A 24,803-nucleotide genomic window follows, 5' to 3' on the forward strand; every position below is an offset into this window, starting at 1 on the left:
CTGCCCCTGCCGCGGGGCTCGGGACCCCCATCCCTGCCCCTGCCGCGGGGCGGCTCCCCGGGCGGCCCATGCCCGTGCCCGCGGGGCAGGTAGCGGCGCGGAGCGGCTGCCCCTACGGGGGGGCTGGAGCTCGGCCCGCCCTTCTCCCCTCCCTCTCGTCCAATTTCTCTCTCCTCCCGTGCCCCAGCCCCTCGGCCGGGCCAGGCGAGGCAGGAGCGGCCGCTCTCGGCGCCCAGCCCGTTCCCTCCGGGGATGCGGGAGCCCCGGAGCGCTGCCCCTGGGAACGCTGCCCGGCTGAGGGGCACCGGAGGGCACCATGAGCGGCGGCAGGTTTGATTTCGATGATGGAGGCGCCTATTGCGGGGGCTGGGAGGGGGGCAAAGCCCACGGGCACGGCATCTGCACCGGCCCCAAGGGCCAGGGCGAGTACTCGGGCTCCTGGAACTACGGCTTCGAGGTGGTGGGCATATACACGTGGCCCAGCGGCAACACCTACGAAGGCTACTGGTCCCAAGGCAAGAGGCACGGGCTGGGAATCGAGACCAAAGGACGGTGGGTTTACAGAGGAGAGTGGACCCATGGCTTTAAGGGACGGTACGGCGCCAGGCAGAGCATGAGCAGCGGAGCCAAGTACGAGGGTACATGGAACAATGGCCTGCAGGATGGCTACGGCACCGAGACCTACGCTGACGGAGGTAAGGGTGGCTCCAGAGGAATGGGAGGGGGATGAACAGTGTCACACCCAGCCCGTGACAACAGAGGTTGCATCTTGGCTGATGAAGGGCTCACCTGGTCCTGTTCCCACTAGACAGACACAGTGTCCTACAATGAGCCATTGGGGCGCTTCAGTCAAGAAGGGGAGCTTGGGCTGCAGCCATCTCATCCATGTGTGCGTGCCCCAATTTTCCCAGTTGGGCACAGAATGCGCAGCTCACTCTCAGTGGACATGAGGGAGGAGCAGCAGGAGCATTGCCCCAAGCTGCCCTTAAGTGTCTGTTTAGGCAGTTAGCACCTACCAACTTGATTGTGTGTAGTCTTTGACTCCTGGTTCCACAGGGTCTGGTTATTGCAGCTTCTGGCTGAACCAACCCAGAAATCCCCAGCTGGTGCAGCACGGCAGCGAGTTGTGAATGTTCTCCTGTCGGATATGAGCCACCCACAGCATCCCAGCACGCCTTCCCTATGCATCAACACTGCCTGCATGCCTCTGACGGGCTGCCTGCACATCTGCTTTGCCAAAGAGTTTTGATTGAGTCTGTCTAAGCTGTTTAGAATATGTAGCCACACATATTCCCCAAAATCCCTTTGGTTATTTGGGAGGTTTCAACCTCCGCTACTATACAGCTACACTATGTAGTCAGATATTTGTTGTGCTCTGTTAAATGCTCAGTCTAATTGTGTTCTTGCATTAGTGGCAATTCTGGGGTTAGAAACATTGCAAGAATTTCTGTGCAAGTAATTTAGTAGCTCTTCAGCACTGTAATGTTCCGGGCTGCCACATTTAGGATAGCTAAATAGAGAGGGTGATTTGAAAGAAATACCCTTCAAAATAGGGATCAAAATTGCATCTATATTTATCTAGGACAGGCATTGGAGTTTGTTTATAAAGCAAAATTAATATAAATCCTCAGAATGAGAAGCTTCACATTTATAGATATTAGAAAAATGGACTAATTCAAGACTGGCTTTCAGAGCTATGTTTTTCATAAATATTTCTCCATGAGTTGTGTGGGTTTGTGGCTAACTTTAAGATTGAGAATACAGTCTTGAAATTGACCCATTTTCCTTTGCCCTTGGATGTTGTAGGTACAGACACGAACTGACACATCCCTCAAGCTCCTTAAATTTTTTCCCCCATCTGTATTGTGGCCATGGAATGGTTTAATGGGTGCAGGTTGTGTGCACAGAACCTTCACATGAGGCCATAAGAGGAGTAGGTGACATGGGAGGTGTGCTCTGATGAGTAAAGAGCAGCAATCAGGTAACTGTCAGCAGCAGCTGCCATTGGGAATTTCATTCTGGAGATGTCAAGGTCTCCTGTGAATTTGCACAGTTGCTTCCTAAAATGCAAATCCTTGTAAGGGTGAAGGGCTACTGGAATTCCAGTTAATGTTCTGGGGGAGAATTTTGAGTGGTAAGACTTGACATAGGGGTTTGATTAGATATGGGACAGAAGAGTGGGAGAGATGAGCCAGTGCTGTCTCCTGCAGGGATATAGGATATCCTGCTTCTGTCAGCACAGTGCTCCCCGGGGTGTTGTCCCTCACCCAAGAACGTGCCAGCTGCTTGATCCCTGGTGCCACTGGAGGCTGGCAGTTCAGCCCTGATCCGTGGAGATGTGCCCTGCCAAGGCACTGAGCTCAGCCCCATGAGGGGTGTGCTGGGGTGCCCAGTGGCTGCTCCATGTGCTGGGTCATCACACCCTGGCTGATCTGAGCTGTTCATTCAACAAGAGCTTCTCTGATGGCACAGCAACATGGAGAAATCTGCAGTCAAAGCCAGGGATCACCATCCAGCATCACATCTGAAGGACAGGAGTGGAATGGTCCCACTGACCTGCAAGACCTTTTCCTGATTTGTCTCCTCACCTGCACACAGCAACCACCTGCAAGATCCAGATGTGGCCAGACTGCTAATGGGACCTGTTAATGTTTGAATTTGAGGTTGCCAAGATAAACATCTGGAAAGGCTTTGGATATCTGCTGTCCCTGGAGTAGGGGACACGATTCCCAAGCCCCTTGGAAGCCAGCCACATAAGGAAAAGGGCTCTGGGAATGTGCAGCCCTTGCCAGGTCGTCAGAAACTTTGGGTCATGGTTGGACTGTCTGCAGATTTCAGGGAAATGTAGCTGATTCTGATGTTTTAAAATAGAACCTTAACTTTTTATATATACATACATATATAGACATACATTAAAATTTACATTTCAAAAACACTTAAGATATAGGGCTGTCTGTGTCTGAATCTTGTGTCTGGCCAAGATTAAAAAAAAAAGCCCAAATCTGGAGTGAAACTTTCTGAAATCCCATGTAGATTTTTGATGTCTAATAAGAACCAGGGTCATGGCACAGTTTAGCCCAGGCACTGTGTGAGTTATTTGCTTTTCTCCCCACTACCAAAAGCCCATTTTTGTGGGAGCTATGGGAGACTGATAGCTTTAAAGAGATTGAAATCAGCCAAGGGGTTCAGAGCTCCTGGTGTGGCTGTGCAGATGCAGTGACATTCTGATACATCTCTTTGTGTATCCAAGCTGGATATACTCTGTGTGCTGCTGTCACCAGGGCAGAGCTCAGAGCCCTTTAGAGGGGCAGAATGCTCTGGCTGAAGCAGTGAGTGGGGCTGTGGAAGGCACAGCATAAAGGAACTCATTGTTCTGCAACATAAGCTATGAGTAAACATGTAGTTATTTGGCTTTGCCCAGTGAGTTTTGTCCATGCTGTGAGGAAGACCTCATTTTTTGGATGCTTTTGTGCATTTCACTGTGAGTCAAAACCCTGAGTCAAGTCTTACTGCAGAAAAACTGCTCACTGAATCATGCTGCATACCCATGGTCCAACCCAAAGCCTGTCTTTGCTGTACAAATAACTGCTTATATGTTTGGAGGGGAAAAAACATCACTTGTAATCAGTGCAGCCTAAAACCAACTTATTTCTGATACTGCAATTGGTTCTCTAGGGTGCTAAGGAAAACAGTGGTGTCAATTAACCATGAGGGAACAATTAGACCAGTCAGTGATTGCAAGACCACAGAAGAGGAGAAAAGAAATGCAGCAGTGCATTACTGGGGAGATGAAATGAGTGATAGGCAGCAGCACAACTCTTCCCTGTGGCAGGGCAAGTGCAGTGGAAAGGGGCCTGGACCAGGACAGAAGGAGCATCCATGGGATTGTGGCTGGGAAAGGAGGAAAGGGGCCTGGGAGAGCCACCATGGTGCTGGCTTTTGTCTGCTGCCTCTGTAGCAAAGCTCCTGCCTGGCTGAGTGAGACCCATGAATTAATATAGTCATATTAATTAATTAATATAGGAATTATATATTAATTATATAATATTTATTGTTATTAATCAATTATATATATATATATATATATGATTTTTTTACCCCTCTATGTGGTTTTCTTTGCTTTTCTTTTCCAGCACAACCCATCAGACACAACTGCTGGCACCAAAAGGCAGCACTCTGTTTTTGCTGGCGTATCCTGCACATGGTGCTGTGCATCATTTAAATGTCCCTGGCCACTGACACTGAGTTCCACCCTGCCTGTCATCGCAGTATCTGGGTGACAGCAGGGGACTGTAGGGCAGGGAAGCGATTTGAGCTGTTTGCATTATTTACATGGTTGTTTGTATTATTTACATTCATCACTAATTATATGGGAGCCTTGAGACAGGCTGGGAAGGGGAAGTGTGTCACTGCTGGTGATGGGATGTTGCTGCTGGGCTGGAGGGCACTGGGAGCTGAAGCTTTTGCATTGGATGCAGTGTGCACCATCCCATCCTGCTGCTGGGGTGAAGCAGGGGCTGCTCCCACCCCTTGGCAGTGTTTGGGGGCGAAGGCTGCAGGGATGTAATTTCTATTGATCCCAGAATTTAATCCTTCCCAACCTATGAAGTTACTCAGGCAGCATCACCTGCTTTTGGCTGGGGCTGTGCAGAGGTGATGAATTGTATTCCTGGGGGTTGCAGAGGAGCCAGTGGTTTTTGTATCAGGACAAATAAAAATGCAGCCAACAAAGCATGTTTGGGGCTCTGTCCCCCACTAATCCTACCCTGATTAGATGAGGTGTCTGTCCCACTGCCCTGATGAATCACTAGGGCTGGGAGGCAGGGAAGTGAGCTCCTTTATCCTAAACAGAGATTTATTTGTTCCACATCCATTGCTTTTTAATTATTTTTACAGAACCTCAGACGTGCATGAGCCCGTGGCAGGCTGGCTGACAGCTCTGTGTGCTGCCCCCTTGCCTGGGCAGTGTTGGATTTGGGGTGTGGTGGTGGCCTGGGGAGGTGCAGCCCTGCTGCAGGGGCATTTTGCAGAGCCCCGTGTTCAGCGAGGTGCCTGCACTGGGCCGTGTTGGCGCGGCAGGGCTTGGCTGTGCTCACACCCTGCGTGCCCTGACGCACGGCCCGGCGCTCCAGCCGCTCCCTACGGCCTCTGGCTCCTCTCCAGGGCTGCTTTATGGCCCTGCCCTGGCACAGAGCCTCAGCTGGGCAGGGAATGGCAGCATGACAGGGACATGGCAGTGCCTGCTCGCCCCTGCCTTGGCTGGGCAGCGCTGTGTCAGTGCCCTGCGTTCATCCGGGCAGGGTTGGCAGCTCTGGTCACAGGGGCAGTGTTGGTGCTGTACAGGCTGAAATCAGGGAGCAGAGAGTAGCCTGCAGAGCTGAACCCTGCACTGAGGGTGGCACTCCATCCCTGCTCCCTGGAGACCCATTGTGCCGTGTGGCTTTCCCACCCAGCTGGCTCTGGTGCTGTTGAGGGGGACAGAGGGGGATTTGCTGGAGGGCAGCAGCTGCTCTGACCTGACCCCTGAGGAGTGAGTGAACCCCCTTAACCTGCAAGATTTTCCAGAGTTCCTTTTCCAGGGAATTAACATGGAGGCATTACCAGCTGCAGCCTGATACGTGTGAAGTTGTTCCCATCCTAGGAGAAGGTCTCCAATGTCACCCTGATCGTGTGTCAGCCCTGCTCGCTGGCTGGGCCGCTGGGGTGGAGCACTGACCTCACCAGGGAGGGACATGGGGGCACTGTGGGGTCTCTATAATTTCAGCTTGCACTAGGAAGACTCACCACCATTTTATGGAGGGGGATTTGGGAGCATGGTGAGGAACATGCGCAGATGCCTGGGATCTTCAGTGATGGTCCTTGACTCCTGACTCATGCCCAAACCCACGCTTATTTTTCCCTAGAAGAGCTTCAAACTCATCCAAGAAAATGGAAAATGGCCCCTTGCTCTGGCAGATGGCTCCCCGTGGCTGGTTGCAGCCTGCAAATGCCATGTACTACCTGAACCCCTACATTTTTGTAGGGGAGACCAACTGTTTACAGGAACCCCATAATCCCCCGTGTCACAGGGTGGGCAGGGGCTGGCTGGGGGCAGCTCACCCAGGGCAGCAGCTGCTGCTCACTTGGGCACTTCTTGTCTTTCCTGGCCCTCAGCACTGTAAGTTAACACTCCACAGGCAGGTCCAAAGAGGATTTCAACGAAACCTGAAGCTTGGGAGGAGAGATTATGCTGCAGAAGTGGCCTGGGAGACTGTAAAATATGCACTCCCACGATCGCCAAAGAAGGAACTGGATTTGCTCCTTGGGGAGCAGGGTCATCCCTGGGCTCAGTAATAGTGTCTGAGGGGGGAGATTAATGCCTGGAAGATGGGTCACCCCCTTCCATCTCAGCCCAGCCCTGCCTGAGCCTCCCCAGGACTGTGGGAGTGCCTGCTCTCCCAAAATCATGTGTGTTCTGGTGGGTCACTGCTTTTTGCAAACCAGGTTTAGGATAGATGGCTGTGAAAATACCCCCAGCACAGCTGACCCTTCGCTGACATGAAGCAGCACCTGGGAGAGTAGAGTGGCCTTTCCAAAGGCGTTTGTGCTGCCCCATCACCCCATGCCTGTGCCCCAGGCTGAGGGAGCTGCTGGCAGCCTCTGTTCCACAGGGTGCTGCTCTAGGGTGGCCCATTCCAGGTCCTGTAATGCGAGGAGCAGAGTGGAATGTTGCCTTTGTTTTGGGTGGTTTGTTGGTTTCTGAGGCAACAGCATCTATAGACTGATGAGAGCCAGTTTGGGAAGATGGCTCATCCCATCCCATCCCATCCCATCCCATCCCATCCCACCCCAATCCACTGGGCTCAGGGGTGCTCTGACCTTCCCTGTGCTGGCATGGTGGGTGCTGTGGGTGAAGGCTGCCCCACCAGCCCCCTGCCCTTCCCAGGAGTTCTTTTTGTGGGGCCTCTGATGCAGCTAATTTAAGTCTCTTGACATCCTAGTGAGAAAAGTCAGAGTGGGGGTCTCCACTCTGCTGGAACCTGCAAATGTGCTCACCTTTGGGATCAGGGCATCTGGAAAGGAGCAGTGTCCCAGTCCTTCAAGGACCACCTTGGGTCCTGTACCCAAGGTGCAGCCGTGGCCATGGTGAACACAATCCTTCCAGTGTCTCCCATCATATGACACCATCTGCCCACTCAAGCTGGGTCTGAAGGAATGGGGTGGGGTGGTGCTTTCTGGGGTAGAGCTGAAGGAACCCTACACAGAGCTGCTTCTCTCCTCCCTTTTTTGCCCATCTCTTGCTTTGTGCAGTGTGGCACAAGCCTTGATCTTGGGAACTCAGAGAAGCCATAAGTCAGCACCAAGGAGATGTGGCTTCAGGCACCAGGGCAGTCTGTGGACATGTGGGATCCTGACTCAGGGGTCTAGAGGTGGTCCTGGCAGCCTGCAAGGGACAGCCTGCAGAACAGGCTGAAAGGGACTGTCACCAAGCCAAGGGCAGATGTGCCAGTGCAGCTCACATGCCCACTGGGGCTGCTGCCACCCTCTGCACAGCCCAAACTCCACCCCTGGGGGCTGCCTCCTGCTCCCTTCTCTGGATGACAATCCAGATCCCATACAGTAAGTGGATCTGCAAAGTCCCTGTACAACCAGCTGCCACCTGCCAGCAGAGCCTCTTGCGCTGCTGTCCTCTGCTCCCTGGGCACTGATGCTTTGCATGCGAGTGAGCTTCAGCGGAGCCGGGCTCAGCACAGCCCCACATCTCATCTCCCTTGGCTGTGCCAGGCCCGAGGCGCTTTCTCACGCTGTCTTGTCTCCCTCAGGCACGTACCAGGGCCAGTTCACCAACGGCATGCGGCACGGCTACGGCGTGCGCCAGAGCGTGCCCTACGGCATGGCCTCCGTGGTGCGCTCGCCGCTGCGCACCTCGCTGTCCTCCCTGCGCAGCGAGCACAGCAACGGCACCCTGCCCCAGCAGGACTCGCCCGCCGCCAACGCCGAGAGCCTGCCCCTCTCGCCCACCATCACCCGCGGCGGCTTCGCCCTCAGCCTCTACGCGGACGCCGAGGCCGCCAAGGCCAAGAAAGGCGGGCTCTTCCGCAGGGGCTCCTTGCTGGGCAAGCTGAAGAAGTCCGAGTCCAAGTCATCCCTGGCCAGCCAGAAGAGCCGCGTCAGCTTCCTCAAGAGCGAGAGCGGCATCAGCTCGGCCGCCAGCGATGCCACCTCCACCGTCAGCTTGGGCGAGGGCGCCGAGGGCGAGGAGTACACCCCCTTCGAGTCCGACATCGACGCCACCACCACAGAGACCTACATGGGCGAGTGGAAGAACGACAAACGCGCCGGCTTCGGCGTCAGCGAGCGCTCCAGCGGGCTCAAGTACGAGGGCGAGTGGCTGGACAACCTGCGGCACGGCTATGGCTGCACCACGCTGCCTGATGGCAAGAAGGAGGAGGGCAAGTACCGCCACAATGTCCTGGTCAAGGGCATGAAGAAGCGGGTGATACCCCTCAAGAGCACCAAGATCCGGCAGAAGGTGGACAGGAGTGTGGAGGGGGCTCAGAGAGCTGCAGCCATTGCCCGGCAGAAGTCGGAGATTGCGGCATCCAGGTGGGTGCTTAGAGCTCCAGCACGCAGGTTCCTGTGGGGATGGTCCCATCCCATGTGTTCGGGAGTTGTTCTTTTTCTCATCCCCTCTCCTGTCTCCCTCCAGCCCTGGTGCAGAGGGGAGGTGCTGGACAGCAGGGATTGTTACCAGCACTGGCACTCAGCAGGGTGGGGAGCATCCAGGCTGCTCTTTGATGCTGCTGTCAGAACCACTGGGCATTGATGGGGCAGCCTGAGAAACAGAGGGTTTGATGGTGACAAATGCAACAGGCTCATGAGCAGCCAGACAAACTGGGGCTGCAGCAGAACACATCTTGGTCCTGGAGCCCCCAGTCTGGTGGCTCTAGGGGAAGTTTGTGGGATGCATGAGGGTTGTCAGTTTTAGCAGCTGAGTGTAATTGCTCCATGGAAGAGAGAGGAAATAAGAGTGGCTTCAGGGTCTGCCTGGAAAGGGCACGGGAAATTCTCCTCCTCCAGCTCACATCCCTGCCTGTGTCCGAGCTGTGTTGGCAGCACACTCCTTCTGCAGCATTCCTGCCAGTCTCAGAGCTGACCTGGCAGAGAACAGAGATCTGGGAGCCTTTGCTCCTTTCCTCTTCCTTGGGGAAATGTGGTTGTAACAGTGCTTGAGGTTTCACCTGACCTCACCATGAAAACTTCAGCCTGCACAGGCTTTGCTCAGCTGCTGGGCAGTGGCTGTGACTCCATGGCCGTCCTGTCTCACTCCTTTTAATTCCTGTTTAATTATCAGTTACTTCATTATCAACCAGAGGAGGGAAATAAGCAAGGTGGACACCTATTCCCAAACCCCATTCCACTCCTTGGAGAAACCCCTACTTTACTCTCCTGGCAGACATTTCTTCTCCAAACTTTTGCGGGAGCACAATTGATTTTTTTTTTAAATCAAAACCCAGTTGCTTCAGGGACTGGTGGAGAAAACCCAGCAGGATTGCAAGTGAAGCTCCATGCAGGGCCAGCTAGGATAAAAATAACAGGCTGGGGTGGTGTGGGGCCCTGGATCCTTCTGGCAGGGCAGGCTCAGCCCAACACCAGCTTTGCTGTGCCTGGGAAAAGCGTGTGGCTGTGGTGTGAATAAGGAGGCTGGAGCTGCAAACACTGCTCCCCAAGAGCTTGGCTGGTTTACACAAACCTCTTTTTATTATACACTATTTACACTTTGGATCAAAAGCGGCTCTGCAGTGTTTTCAATCAGGGGCTGGAATGCGCCCGCTGCCCTGGCCAGGGACTGCATCCCTCCCCAGTGCAGCCAGGGAATAATTTCCTATTAAGGAAACCTTGGAGCTGGAGGAAATAAGACATGGAAGGAAGCTGGTTTCCTCCAGGGAGCCCTCAGTCAGCAGACCCTGCAGTAGTGTGGCTGCTGGGCAGGGAAGGGATTGTTGTGCTGGCTGGCAGTGTGGAACCCCAGTCCTGTTGCTGCAGCACAGCTTCCAGCTGAGGAGAGGGGAGTTCAGCCTGCCTGTCCTGTAAACTGTAACTCAGCATTGCCATCCGTGTTTATTCCTGGTGTATCTTGCTCAGGGCAGAGCTGCTCTCTCTACCTGTAAATCCAACTGCTGCTCTCCTCCCTTCTCCTTTCACCGAAGATTTGGGGTAGAGAGTAAATCTACATCATTTTTCCTGGAGAAAATCCTTAGTTTAAACCCCAGCTCTGCCACGACTTTTGCTTTGGCCTTGAACCTTGCCTCAATTTCCACACCCAGGGCAGAATAATTGCAGACAGATTGTGAAAATGGATTATTACAGTTTATAGAAGGTCTGCATTATCATTAGCATTGCCTGGGCTCATAACTGTGAGGTGGAGCTTTCTATATGGAGCATTTGCATTTCTCCTCAGATGGCAGTGTGTCCCTTACCCAAAAAAATGCCTTTGAGGCTACACCCATCCTTTCCTGGGGAAGATATGACATTTTATTTATTACTAGACACTAATTATCAGGACACAGCAGGTGGGCTGTGTGAATTCCCAGCTACCTCTGCACACCTGTGCTGTTGTACATGGATGTTTGAGTTTCATTTGCTTGTGGGAAAGCACTTGGGGAAGCCCCTTGCAGAACTAAACTGCTGTAGCATCCAGCCTCCTGCTGTCTAGGGGTGAAATGCCAGGGGAAGGTCAGATTTCTCCCTTTTGCACCATAAAAGGCTCTTTAGGGATAGAAATTCCGAGGAAAACAAGCCCAAGCACTGGAAGCTGCCCGGGCCAGTTGCACCGCAGGAATCCCAGGCACGTGCTGAGCCCTGGGGTGCATGGCTGGGGGCTGGCAGCAGCACTGAGGGGTGCCCTGCCTGGAGCTTTGGGCAGGGGAGCAGTGACAGCCAGGGACAATGGTCAGTGCAGTCACCAAAGCTCCCCTGCTCCAAGGGTGCTCTGCAGGCACCAGGCTGCTTCACAGCTCCTGTCCCAGTGAAACAGGAGTGTTCCAGCCAGGGCCATGGGCAGTGCCAGCTACTGCCTGTCCTACAGCCTCTGCTGCCCTCTCAGTGCTCCCCTGGCCTCCTCAGCTCCCTCCTGAATCCTCCTGGGCTGGCAATCCATCTGCTTTCCCAGTTGTGCAAGAAGCTGAGGACATCATCTCACTGTCAGCTGAGAGAATAGCTCTGTTTTTCATTATTTCAGTGGAAATCATTTGGCATGATTTCCATCAGAGAGCAGCCCATCCAGGTCAGCCAGCTTCACCCCATGCACAGCCCATTGGTGCTGCTCAGTTGTTGGGTATAAACCCTGGGCATGTTCCTCAGCAGCTCTGGGGATCAGCTGGAGGGATGGAGTTGATGGAAGCTGGAGTGTGAATTCTCACTCAGGAGAAAAGTCATCTTGGAATGCAGCCTCTGTGGCAGCTGGCAGGCAAGGCTTTACTCCTGCCCAGGGGTAGCCAGGGATGGATGTGGGGTTAACACACCTAACACACACCATGAGGGTTCATTAGCCCTGCCCTGTACTGCTGGTGCTGCAGGATTTGTCCTGTGTCATCCCAAGGGACTCCTGTCAGAGCTGGGGCCTGGCTGTTCCTGCAGTACCAGGTGAGGGCACCTGCTGTGTCACACCCTTCCCTTTCCCCCACTCCATCCTGACTGGGAACTCCTTTAAAAATAATTTGGGGTGGATGGGAAGCACAGGGAGAGCCTGGGATCACAGCTGGGGCTTCACATCCCAGGAGATGAAGTAGACAAACTGGCTGGAGGACTGTGAGGAGGGGACAGCTGCCACCAGGCCATGAGTGAGCTGGTTCAAAGCTGTGCTGAGGTGTGAAACAGCTGCCCTGCAGCTTTCTGGGCACATGGGCTGGTACAGAATAGGGTGCTCTGCACCCTGGGTACTTGATGCTCCTTGTGCCTGGGGAGCAATGTGTGTTTGCCTGTCAAGTGGGGAGGATGGTCCACAGATTACAGGGAAAAGAAGAATGGAAATAGTTGGCTTTCATCTCTTCAGAACAGATTAAAATAAAATTAAATAAAATGAAGTAAGAGGAAGGGCAGGACTGTCTGCAGGGGAAACCTTTGATTTTTTGAAACCTTTGTGCTCAGTAGCTGGGCAGCTTTTACAGGGGTTTTCCTTCTCTCTGGGGCTTTTTAAGGACAAAATGAGTGTAAATACTGCAAATCCCACCTCTGTCCCATTGCAGCAGTATCTGACATGGTCTGCTTCTGCACATGCTTGTGCTTCCCAGTGACTTGGACCAAAATCAATGGAGGGACTTGGCCATGTGTCCTGCAAGGCACAGGTCTGGCCAAGCTCTGAGATCCTTTGAAGAGTGCATGTCCTGGCAGGAACACCTCAGATACATCTGCTGGATGTCATGGGATAGTAGGAAAGCAAGATATTCGAGGCTGCAATGGCTGCTGTGCTTCACCAGTTTGTACTCATGTGCTGGCCCTGTAGCCCCTGTGTGGTTTATACCTGGAGAGTACAACTACGAGTGAATACATTTTGGATTTATTTTTGTTTTAATGTAATATCAGTAGATATCTGTAGGAATTTCTGTATTCTCTTCTGAAGTGTGGGGCATCAATTCCTGATTCAGTGGGGTTTGCTCATTAGGGTGGGCCTGGACTGTGTGGAAGCACAACTTTACATTGATGTGGCTTCCCTGCCAGCACATGGGCATTGCTCAGTGTGAGCTGTTGCCTGGTTTTGAGGCCTAAGTTGGTTTTCTATCCATGCCCATGACTTTGGGGCACATCTTAGCTCTCCCTTCAAACAACAAGAGCCCTTGGCAGCTCCCGTATCACTTTCCAAGGCTCTTGTGCCTGGCTGCACTCCCAGCAGGGCTGTCTCCCTGCGCTCAGCATTTCCAGGCTGCGTGGCCGGGCAGAGCGAGCGTCTCCTTGGGGAACGTGGTGCAAATGACGTCCCAAAATCGCTGCAGTCAGCACAGGCTCCTGACTAAATAAGGGCAGGCAGAGCAGGGCTTTATCAGCGTGGCCTGAGTGTGACAGCTGAGAGCTGGGGCTGGGGCAGCCCACGCCGCTGGGGCTGGGCTGCGCGCTCCCACTCTGTAGGTGCTTTATTTGGCACAGCTCTGCTCTTGTCCCCACTGCTCTCAGGGGTTTAGGCTGCTGGTGGGGGAAGTGGGCAACCAAAGGGATATCTTCCCCAGACACCTCTTTGGTGAGCAGTGGTGTGTGTCCAGTGCAGTGCTGGGCTGGTGGGCACAGTGGCCTTGGCGCTCCTGGGGCTGACAGCACAGCTCAGCTTCCCCTGAGGTCAGATTTCAGACCTGGGATTTTAGGTGTGTTGAATCAGACTTGCAGTTTGCTCTAAAAAAGCAAAAGGATTTTTTAAAAATGTGCTTTTAGCTAGAGGCACAGGCATTAGACACCTCAGGAGTTCAGCACATTCCCAGACCTTTAGGTCTAAAGCCAGAGGAGGGCAGGATGCTCATGGCCACCCTGTGAGAGTGGGCAGCAGCAGCAGCCATGGCTCAGGACAGCCCTCCCAGGACAGGAGGGAGCAGCTGAGCCTCCTGTGCTCTCCCAGCCTCACAATCTCTGCTCCACAGCTCCGTGTGAGGGATGGCTGTGTAATTAGGAAGCAGCAGCAGGCAGGAGATGGGCAGAGCTTTTCCCAATTCCATGTGGGTTACTGGCTGCTGCTTGCCAGGGAGGGACATATGAGTTTTGAGCAGCATTTCTGCAGACACCAAAGATCACAAATGTCACCCTGAGCTCTCATGGGGCTTAAATGACAAGTGCATGGAGGTTGCAGGGGGACCAAGGACCACCCCTCACTTCCCCATGGGCTGCAGTGGAAGGGTCACTTCTAGCAAGGTACAACCACAGGAGGCAGTGGAGTGGCCTGAGCTGAGCACAGCTCCTTGATGCTGGGTATTCTGGCTGCTCCAGGAATTCTGATTGCCTCACAGCCCCCATAATGGGAATCTGCATCTTGGAACTTCCATGGACAGGGTTCAGAGAGTCAGTGGACAGGGAGAAGCAAGGGCAGCCACGTGGCTCCCTGCTACAGCTGAGTGCCAGGACACAGCATTGAGGGGACTCTCCTCAGTCCTGCTGTCCCAGTGAAGATGTTTCTCACAGAGCTTGGTGTGTTTATAAAGAGGATAATCCTGTTTCATCACCCTTGCTTAATAGAAACCCAGTTGCTGGCATCTATTTCTGCACTAGCTGAAGCCCAGGGCTGGGACTCTCCTACTTTCTGTGTGGCACAGCAGTCTCCAGCTCTGCAGAAATATTGCTGTTTTCAAACCTCTGCCTAATCCTCGTTCCAGCTGTCCACTGGAGCAGTGCAGGCTGTAGGGTTTGAGTGAGCTCTTCTCTGTTCCTGATCTTGCAGCCATAGGGACAGCATGGCTGTCCTGTCTCACTCCTTTTAATTCCTGTTTAGTTATCAGTTATTTCATTATCAGCCAGAGGAGGGAAATAAGCAAGGAGGACACCTATTCCCAAACCCTTTGCCACTCCTTGGAGAAACCCCCACTTTACTCTCCTCATGGCCATTTCTTCTCCAAACTTTAGCAGGGAGCACGATTGATTTTTTTTTAATCAAAACCCAGTTGCTTCAGGGACAGGTGGAGAAAACCAGAGCTCTGGGTTCCAGAGCCAGGACCAGACACCCACCCCAGCTGCAGGACACCCACAGTGTGTCCCCCCACAAAGGGGGGCTGTGTGTGAGGCTTTGTGGGCTGGAGGGATTCAGTGTCACTGGGTGAGTGATGCTGTGATGCCTTCACCCCCTTCTTCCAGCCCTCTCCCAGAACAGCCTCATCCAGGCTGGCTGCAGCTCCAGCACTGACACATTTTTGGCCCACTGTGCTCCTTACAGGGGATGTGCTCTGATTCCAGAGGAGGGAGCACGGCTTTATCTGCTTTGCACCCACCTCACATGAATTTCCTCAGGCACTTTCATGCCTTATTAGGGTAAGAGGGAGCATGCATTTTCAGTAGCTCCAAGGAGGAGGCATCTGCTGGACAGCACACAGCTTTCTCCAGGGCTTCCTGGGTTATCAGGATTGAGGCAAGGGAGGCTCTGTCTTGCAGAGATCCCCTCAAGAGCAGCAGAGATGGGATGGCAGGATGTCAGCCCTAGGGATGGGTATAGTTCAGATAGCCAGCCAGGCAGGGAAAGTGGAATTAATGGGCTGTTCATTCTGACCTTGTGGGAAATCCTTATCTCAACAGCTTACAAACACAGAAAGGGAAAAATGAAGTGTGACTTTAATCTGCAAAAATGACTGTGGAAAATGATAGCATCTCGTTCAATTGATCTGCTGCTGCGTGGAACAAGAGGGCTCTGACTCCCATCCAAATGCTTGCAGGGAGCTGGGCTTTGAAATGATTGAATTCAGCCATGCTTTGCTCAGAGATTATCCTCATTTCAGTGGAATGTGAAATAGCCTTATCTTGAAAAAGAAATAATATTTAAGTAACACGTCCAATTTAAATAGAAAGCCTGTGATGCAGAAACCCTCCTTTCTCCTGGAGGAGGGGCATCTTTTTCAGCTTATCCTGGTGCTGAGCCAGAGCCCTTTGGCTTTCTCAGTCCAAGTTTTTTAATTTTGCTCCTGCAAAGCCTGATGATTCTTCACTGAGGGCTGGCAGGGACCTGGGTGCTCTCAGCAGCCTTGGGTACAGGTGCATGGGAGCTGCAGGCACTGAAGCCTGGGACGTGGGCTGGTGCCCTCCCAGCTCCATCTCTTCTTTTTCCTGTACCTCAGATCTGTGAACATCAACTCAAGAGACCTACAGGACTTGGAGAACTTTAAATTTTGATAAGTAATTGTGGTTTTGGGCAAATGCAATATTTTAAGATATACGCCCTTATTTCCTTAAAAAAAATCCACTTTTTTGGCTGGGAAAAAAACCCCCACAAAACAGATACAGAAGTTTCTCACTCTTTTGGTTTGGATTACTGAAATCTGAAAAACATTTAATTTAGAAGTTGCTAAGACTTTTGGTTGAAAAAAACAACAATCTTAAAGTGAAAACACAGACTTTCTGACCCATTTTAATGCTGGTGGATCCAGCAATCTGATAAAGCACACTCCTCTTATGGATGGAAAGGCTGAAGGACCCTGATTGCATATGTGCTGTAAAGATGTTTTGATGCACTAGTCACCGGGATAACCCAGCTCCTTTCATCTTGCAGTAGTACCTAATTCAATCAGGGTCCCCAGGGCATTTGCTGAGCCCTTTGGTAATGGTGTTCTGGAAGCTGGAATAAATCACTGGCATTTGGGCATAGCCCCAAGGCTGTGCTGCTCTGAGGGACCTGCTCCTGCTCCTCAGGGCCCCACTCAATCTGCACCCAGAGCAGCAGAGTGGCCCTGAAAACCAGGGGGAGAAGGAGAGGGTCGAGCTGGCAGCTGCAAATCCCCCTTTTCCCAAAAGTATTCCTGTGGATGCTCTCACAAGCTGCTCCCAGCCTGGCTGTGCTGTCAGGACAGGCTCCAGCAGGGCCAGGAGCTGCCTGTCCTGCCCGTGGTACACTGTCCCTGGGTCAGGGTGTCATCCTGGTGTCAGCAGCCTTTGAGCTGGCAGGCTCTGGCTTGCTCTGCTCCCTTTGTAGCCAGCTCTGGGCAGCTGCTGGCTGCATCCTGGGGCTGTGGGGGAAACAGAGAGCAGCTGTGGGCTGTGCCAGCCCCATGGGCTCCTCACAGAGTGGCACAGCCAGGTCCTGTTGACTGCTGCCCACCCAGTCCCACTCAGCTCCGGGGGCACTCAGGCTGGCAGGGACTGGTGGGGCAGATCCTCCTGTCCATGGGGCTGGGGTGAGTAGGTTGTCCTCTCATTGAAGACAGCTGCAGATCTGTCTGCTGAAAGATTAATATCACTTTAACTGTTGCAAAGGGAAGTATCCCTCAGTGAAAGATGCAAGTGGCTCAGAGCTATTTAGAGCTGAGGATAACATTTCGGTATTTTAAAAATTCACCAAGTAATCATAAAGGCTGAGCTCATTAGGTGGCAGGGAGTTCTGCCAGGCCTGTGCTCCTAAAGCACTGCACAGAAAAGGATGCTTTTCTCTGGGCTGAATGGCCTGGTCATGCCTTTTCTGTGCAAGAAAGGAGAAAAGGTCTGATTTATTCAGCCAAGTAGCCTGGGCATGTACAAAGTGCTACCACTTCTGTGTAAGTGCTGGTACTGAGAGAGAAAAGCCTGGGACCTCATGAGCTGCTCTGCAAAGTCAGGATGGTTTCTATTTTTGGCTTTCTGCTTCAGTAGTATGGAGGTGTTTCCTTTAGGATGCAAATTGTGTTGATTTATGCTTATTTCACAATTTAGATCACACCTTGCAGGTGCAGAGCCTGTATTATAAAGCAGCAAAGGCTCAGGCACCCCAGGGGTGTCAGAGTGGAAGTGGAGTGGATACATGCACTCCATGTGATGTAGTGATGAAGCAGAAAGAGCAAAAGGAACATGAATGGTACAGCTGTCTGTCAGGGCAGGACAGCCGTGGATGGGACGGATGGGTTTGACTGAGGGCAGGGAAAGTGGCATGAGAGGTGGACTGAAGAGGGAATTTCAGTCCTGTGGGTTGGTTACAGGCACATGAGGGTAGCAGAGTTTTGCTGGTATCTGTGTGCATGTGGAGGCAGAGGGAGAGACACAAAGGAGATGGGTTGGGACTGAGCAGGAAGAAAGGGATGCTCCAGCTAGAGAGGTGACACAAGTATGAAGATGGTGTGTAAAATGGAGAAGCCAAGAAGTTCTCTCCTAGTCAGGATGTAGAATCATAGAATTCTGGAAGGGACCTTTAAATATCATCCAGTCCCAGCCCCAGCCCAGGTGTGTGCTGCTCAGGTCTGTGTCCTCTTGCCCTTCATGATGTGAGCACAGAAGGGACCATGTTGCCATTAACAAAAACACTTCTTCAGCTTTCCCTAGATCCCTTCTGAGTGCTGCAAACATTCCTGCCAAGACAAACAATTGTTTTAAATTTCTTCAGAAGGACAAAATGATTCCTGCTGGATGCTGGAGCAGGGATTTGGCTGGGAGTGGAACAGCCAGTTTCCAGGAGAAAGGAGTTCAGCAGAAGACTCTCTTCCTAGAACTGACTCATGAATTACTTCTGCTTAATGGTCTTATAGACAGCTCCTAATATCAAGAATGGCAAGAATCATAGAATCATAGAATGAGTTGGGCTGGAGGGGTGTTCAATTGGTCCTTGCTCAAGGTTTGCTGAATCAATGGGAGAAGGGGGACCCTGGAGAAGGAAGGACAGCACTGGACAGGTCTGACATTCCCCCAATAAGCAAATGTGAGGGCAGAGAGCTGAACTCTTCCCCTATTTCTAGCTGCAAGGTCATTGCTGCATCTTCAGGCACCCCAGCCCTGTCTGGTATTTGCAGTATTCCCTGCTAATTCCAATTTCATTTGCAGTCTAATCCAATGTGGATGTGCAAAACCACATAAACTGTCCAAAGAGCCGGGGTGCTGCTGGGGCTGGGCCTCACCTGTTGGCGCAGTGCTCAGCTGCGGCTCGTGTGTCCCTGGGGGATTTTAGCAGCAGTTGGAGGAATGATTCCAGCAGTGTTTCTGGGAGGTGGCCAGGAAGGACAGGAGTGGTGCTCTGTCCTGCACTAGTACAAAAACGATTAGAGCATTAGAGCCATGCCAGAGGAGCAACTAAAGCAGCAGATGCATTTAACCCTCCCGTCCTGCCGGGGTGTGAAGCCTGGCAGCTGCTGTGATCCAGCCGGGAGGCAGTGGCAGCAGGGCTGGGTCAGGGGCTGCAGACATTGCCCACATGCCTCCCCTCAGCTCGGCTCCGAGCTGCTGCTCCTCCTTGCAAAGAATTCTCTGGAGCTATTTTTAAGAGCACTGCCCAGGAGATGGCTCAGGGTGCAGTTGGGAAGGGCTCATCCTGGCAGCGCTGCCTTTGGGACAGGGAGCACCAGTGTGGGTTTGTAAAGGTCCCTCTTTGTGTTTATTTCCTCCAGCTGGATGTGTTTATTGTTCGTGGCTCATTTTCCAGTGCTGCCTTGAAAAGGGGCTTTTGGATTCTGCTTCTGGCTGCTCTAAAGCCCCTGGGTCTGTGGTTCAGTTCCCGCTGAGCTCCTCTATCTTCAGACTTTCTCCTCTGCTGGATTTTGCAGGGACTGTTTACTGCAGAGTTTCTGGGAGCTGACAACACAACAGCAATAAGTAAAAAAGTGTGGGCCTGATTAAAGTGTGCCTGAATAGCATCGAATTTATCAAGGCTGGTATTTCCTTTTTGTGAAAGCTTATTTTGCTCTTTGAGAAGATCTTAACCTTAGAAGAAATTTTTCTTCTTGCACATTTCACTTCTGGGGTTTGAAATCACCTTCCTGACACCCTCAAACTTCCCTGGGCTTTTTCTTTCCTTAGCTCCTGCTCCTGGCAGACCCAGGCTGTGGGATGGGACAAGCTGTTGTGCTGCATGCACTGGGCTCTCCCAGGGGGGCTGGCATTTGTCTCCTGCTTTGCTGCCAGGGCCAAGTTTTCCTCTGTGCTGAGCTCCCAGGCTCTGCCAGCCACGCAGATAAATAATAAATTCAGGGATACTCCAGGCCAGCTAGATGTAATTGTTATGGCTGGACCCTTTCCTCTAGGCTGGGCTTTGTCACAGTGCCACTAAACCCTCAGTATGGGTTTTTTGGAGGCCTGCAAGCAGCACTGCATCCCTTGGTGCCCTGGGCATGTGTGGCTCAACCAGGGAAGATGAACTTCAGATACCATGCCATGTCTCTGAAAGCCAAACATTCCTCACCTGGCTACTGCCAGATAAATGATGTCAGCAGCAGAGGGACCCAGCACAGGGCATCAGTGTCCCTGCTGGGGCCAGGCTGGCTGGCAGAGCAGTGCTCCCCTGGGATGCCAGCAGGGCTGACGTGTGGTCTGCTGGAGCGGCCAGATTTGAAAGTGCAGCTATGTTGACTGTAGTCCCCCCAAATCAAACACCTCTGGATGACTTTGCCAGCAGGGGACAGGAGCAGAGGTCAGCTGTGTCCCACGGAGTGAGAGCTGCCATGGGGCAGTGCAGGATGCCAAAGCTGTCCTGCTCAGCTTCTTGTCACCACTGCATGTGTGCAGGCAAGGAGCTGCCCCAGACTGTCCCTGCCCTCACAGCCCTCATTGTAGAGCTCTGCTACCCTTGGGGCTGTGATGTCTCACGGCAATGGCTCAGCTCCCCACCACCCACAGCATCCTCACTGCAGCCTCTGCAGCCCAGGCTGGATCTTCTTGGTCTTGCCATCTCTCTTTCTGCAGGAATTGCAGTCAAATGGCATCCAGCAGCTTCTCTGGAGGAAAGCAAAATTCCAGCAGAAGAAAAGCATAACTGGGAGCTACCTCAGCCTCCAGCATCCCCAGGCATCAGGGGATGCAGTGCTGCTCGCAGCCCTCCACAAGAGAGCCCTGTTCTCTTGTGCTGTCCCCAGGTGCTGGGAGAGAGCTGAGCATGCAGGAGCCACCTGCACCCACTTGGTGACACATCCAGCTCTGCCCTTACTAGTGAGAGCAGACCCCCATCTAGTGCACTTCCAGATTACTTCTTTGGGAGCTACTTTGAGGAAAGCCCTTGCCAGGAGCTGCCTGCTGGGGCCAGCTGCGTGATTGTATGGCTGGGAATTGGTCAGGATAGCATCTGCCTGGCTCAGAGAGCAACTGAAAGGGAGAATTTTATCTCTTGATGGCGAATCTCATCCTCCAGGAGCAGCAGGACAAAGGCAGGGCCTGGAGCACGTCCTGCCAGGATGAAGAGCTGAATCCTCCCTTGGAAAGCCTCTTGCCTGGGGCTGGCGCCAGGCAGGCTGTGTGCCCCAGGCACAGCACACCCAGCCCACTCTGATCCCCCAGGCATGGAGAGCACACACACATTCCCCTTGGCCCCTGCCAGATTATAGTGGAATTAATCATGCTGATTATATTGCTACCAAAAAAGGAGGTGCTTTCTCTGTCCAGAACTGGCTCAGACCCCCTGCTTGCAAGCAGCAGCCTAAAAATGCTGTTTTCTGCCTCATCATGTCTCTGGGTTTTCCAGGAGCTGTAATAATTTTGGATAAAAAGACCAAGAATGACTGCAATCCCAGGCAGCTCACCCTGCAGAGAAAGCAGGGAGATAACATGTGATTGTGGGCAGGGAGGTGAATCATGGCTCCAGCAGAGTGGGATGTCATCCCAGGGAGGGACAGGCTGAGCCACAGCAGCTCTGCACCCTCTTCTCTATCCCAGGGCCCTGAGAAGTGTTTTTGGCCCCTTGTCAAGTCACACTGTTGCCTGTATCAGTCGGGATTGCTGCCCTACTTTCAGTTCTTTCCCTCCAGCTACTCAGAATGACATATGTGTGTATCTTCTCCCTTATAAGGGTCTCAGAACAGCATCTCTATTATCTTTTCATTGCACCTGTTGAGTATTCAAACTTCAGCTTGTCTTGTCTGCCTACTGCATCTCAGTTTAATGGGAAGGAGTCAATCCTCGTTTCATGACTAACAGTCCAAAAATTCCTCTGGAGCATTTTCACTGCAGGAATGAGAACTGCATCTTTCCTCCTTTTTTGTCCTAAAACATGACCAGATACCAACCTGCATGTGAAAAGGGCTCACCAGACCACATTAAAGGTTGTAATTTAGGGTGAATTGGAGTTTGAGGCTAGCTAACTGCTTATCACACAAAAATATGTGGATTTGCACATGAAATGGGGAATATGGGGAGCCTCAGAAAATCTGACAGTGAGAGCACAGGGAATGCAGCTCTCAGTGAGACCTGAGTGCAACAAAGCAGCTGAATATACTGTTCTTCACCCACCCTTATTTTTAAGGTGCAACATTGCTGTTTGAAGTCAGCTCCTTCCCAGCCTGTGAGCAGCTGGGCTGTAAAGCCATCCCTGCTTTTAGCAGGAAGATCACAGGGCCCTGAGCACGAGGCATGTGAGGAATATGACAGCCGGCCAGTAAAATAACTCCCAGAGCCTGCAGCCCTGTGGAGCAAGGAGGAGATGTGCTGGGAAGGAGTGGAAAGGACTCAGAGAGCCAAGCTGAGAGGGAGACAGTAGCTCTAGTGAGATCAGCCTGTCAGGCTGCAGTAAAGGAGCCCCTGGACAAGGCATGTTGTTTGCTGGAGAGCTACAAGAGAGAAATTTCTGGGAAAAGCCAACTTGTGTGCTGAGCAGGGGCACACTGCCTCTGGCGAGGTGCAGCAGCTCAGGGCTGGTGATGCACAGAGGAGTTCAGCCACCAACCATGCCTGTGTGATGCCTTGGTCATTCCTCTGAGCAGCACAGAAATGAGCCCATTCTGCAGTGCCTGCTGCCTCACTGCAACATGTGAACATGCTCACATTTACAAATACCCCTGCCCTGTTCCCTGTCTGCAGCCTTCCCACCTTACCCTTGAGCAGCTGGGCCCTTTCCATGTTGAAAATCTGCTCTTCTCTCCCTGAGCGTAGGATTTTGGGTCATGTGGGCGAATTCTGAGTGCTGTTATACCAGCTGGGCTGATGCAGTTGTGGTGGCAGCCAGGGTTTGCTGTGTGATGGGATGACCTTGGCTCAGAGGGTGCTCACTGTTCTCCCCTCTTCTCTCTGCAGGACGGCTCATGCCAAAGCCAAGGCTGAAGGGTCTGAGCAGGCAGCTCAGGCAGCCAACAATGAATCAGGCATAGCCAGAATGATGGCCAGGGAGCTCTCCCCAGACTTCTACCAGCCAGGTAGGATCAGATGCATCTTTCAAGAGGGGCCTTGCAATTTCCACAGGGAATCTGTTCAAGTGCTTCACCCACTTAATAACTCCACAAAATGCTCTCCTGTCTATCCTTTTGCTCTACAGCCAGCCCCTTGTCCTGGGTGATTTGCTGTTCTCCTGACACCACTGTTTTACTCACTGTGGTTCCATAGCCTGGAGGAAAACCCCACAGTTTCTGAGCTTCTCATGTTTTTCCATACACTGAAGCCCTCAGAACATCAGGCAGGACAGGCAGCAAGCTCAGGGATATCTGCAGCTCTCCTGTAGATACATCCCTTGTGGCTTTTTCTTGGAACAGTGTTGCACATTGACTCACAAACCCACATCCTGTGGGGCCTCAGAACAATCAGACTCTGCTAATTAGGGGCTGTAATATCCTATAAGAAAGCAGCTAATACAAAATACTATTGTCCTGATTCTCTATTAATTAGTTATTATCACTGCTCATTATTTGGCTGGGTAAACACTTGGGAGGTTCCTTCTGTGAGATCAAGCACTGAGGATTAGTAGATGAGAAGTGTCATATTAGAATCAGCATTGTGAATGCCATTACTCTTCCCTGGTCTGAGTTAGCTAGAGATAAATTCTTCCTGGAAAACTTTTCTTTACAGAGAGGGAAGGTAATAACAGAGCAGAAAATAAAATTCCAAGTGCCTACATTTTCACCCTGTCTTTCTTATTATCTGGATTTATTGCCTGGAGTGAGTGTCCCATGGTTACTGAGGCAAGATCACAAGGGACTATCACAGTGGTAAAACTGGGGGTAGAAGCCAAAGGTTGACTCGTGCTCAGCAAAACCTGACACCTGCCCCTACTCTGATTTTGGGGTCTCTGCATCTCCTGTACCACTCCCAGCACAGGGCACACAGTGGGAAATGGGAACAGCTCAGAGCTGGTGCCTGGCTGGGGACAGTCATGCTGACAGATTTTCCTAAATTCGCCATTCTCTTGCCTTGTCCTGCATCATGAGCTGGGGAAATGCCGTGCTGGAGGGCTGCCTCTTCCTCCCCAGCACCCAGCAAGGCCTGTTGGAGCTGGCTTTGAGTGGGGAATCACCAGAGCACCCGGGCATGGGCATGAGCCAGCCCATGGCACTTCATTGAACAATGGCTAAATGTCACTTGATCCTCACATAAGCCCCCCAGCTGCCACTCACAGCTCTACATTCACCCTTTGCACACTGGGGTATTTATAGAACAGAAACAAAGGAAACTGGAATCCCTATGGGGAGGTTTTGGACATCTAGCTAGATTATTTTTTCCACCCATGGCAATTGAATGAGACAATTGAAACAGTCTCTGTAAAACACTTGGGGCAGCCTGACCTCCATTCCTGGCTCCTCAGGTGCTGGATCCTCTTGCTGCTGTTGTGTAGTGCCTCACTTGGGTCCTGGCCTCTCTCAGTGGCCTTCTAAGCTCCTGATGCATGTTATTCTTCTATGATCCTTTTAAACCCCTAAATTCCCAAAGTGCACAAGGATATATCTCTTCTCACATGGTTGCACCATCCAGGAACAAACAGACAGTAGTCCAGCCTTGGGTTTTGCTAGGACTGAGAGCTGCTGTTCACACAGCCTGGAGAGCCCAGCTGTGTTTGGTAGCTGTATTTCTCCCCACTGTCCTGGCAGATTGACCATGCTGTGTCTGGCACAGGCAATCCTGCTCAGCAAGCCCCATATCCCTAATAACTGTTGAGCCCTGAATTTCAGGGTATCATCCCTGGTAACTTGGAGAAGGATGTAGGCCAAAACCCTTGCTGAAATGTGCTTGGAGATGAAGATGGGGAGCTGAGTGTGTGCCCTCCAGGCAGTTGAGGGTTTTTGTGTTGTAAATTATTCAGGAAGAGAAGAAAGCAGCAGGAGAGAGCAAGGAGCCTGGAGCTGCAGGCAGCCTATTTTGAGGAGTCTGAACAACTGTTGAAATGGCTTCCAAATAACTCAGTTGCAGCCAGAAATAAATGGCCCTGAATGGGTCATCTGCTGATTGACAGGAGTGTGCAGGCAGAGCAGAGCAGCTGAATTCAGTGCCCTCCTTTTCCTCACTGC

At 52.2% G+C, this 24,803-nt stretch overlaps 1 protein-coding gene across 1 annotated transcript in view; it reads left to right on the forward strand.

Moving 5' to 3' along the window:
* The first annotated feature begins 316 nt into the window (after positions 1-316).
* The window catches only part of JPH2 (junctophilin 2), a 28,938-nt gene continuing 4,451 nt past the window's right edge, over positions 317-24,803 (forward strand). Inside the window, exons 1-3 of the mRNA XM_066561663.1 lie at positions 317-695; positions 7,803-8,586; positions 22,606-22,724. Coding sequence (XP_066417760.1) covers positions 317-695; positions 7,803-8,586; positions 22,606-22,724 — 1,282 coding nt within the window. The remainder of the gene's footprint in view (positions 696-7,802; positions 8,587-22,605; positions 22,725-24,803) is intronic.

Source organism: Molothrus aeneus, chromosome 17 (genome assembly GCF_037042795.1).
Source record: "Molothrus aeneus isolate 106 chromosome 17, BPBGC_Maene_1.0, whole genome shotgun sequence".
NCBI lineage: Eukaryota > Metazoa > Chordata > Aves > Passeriformes > Icteridae > Molothrus > Molothrus aeneus.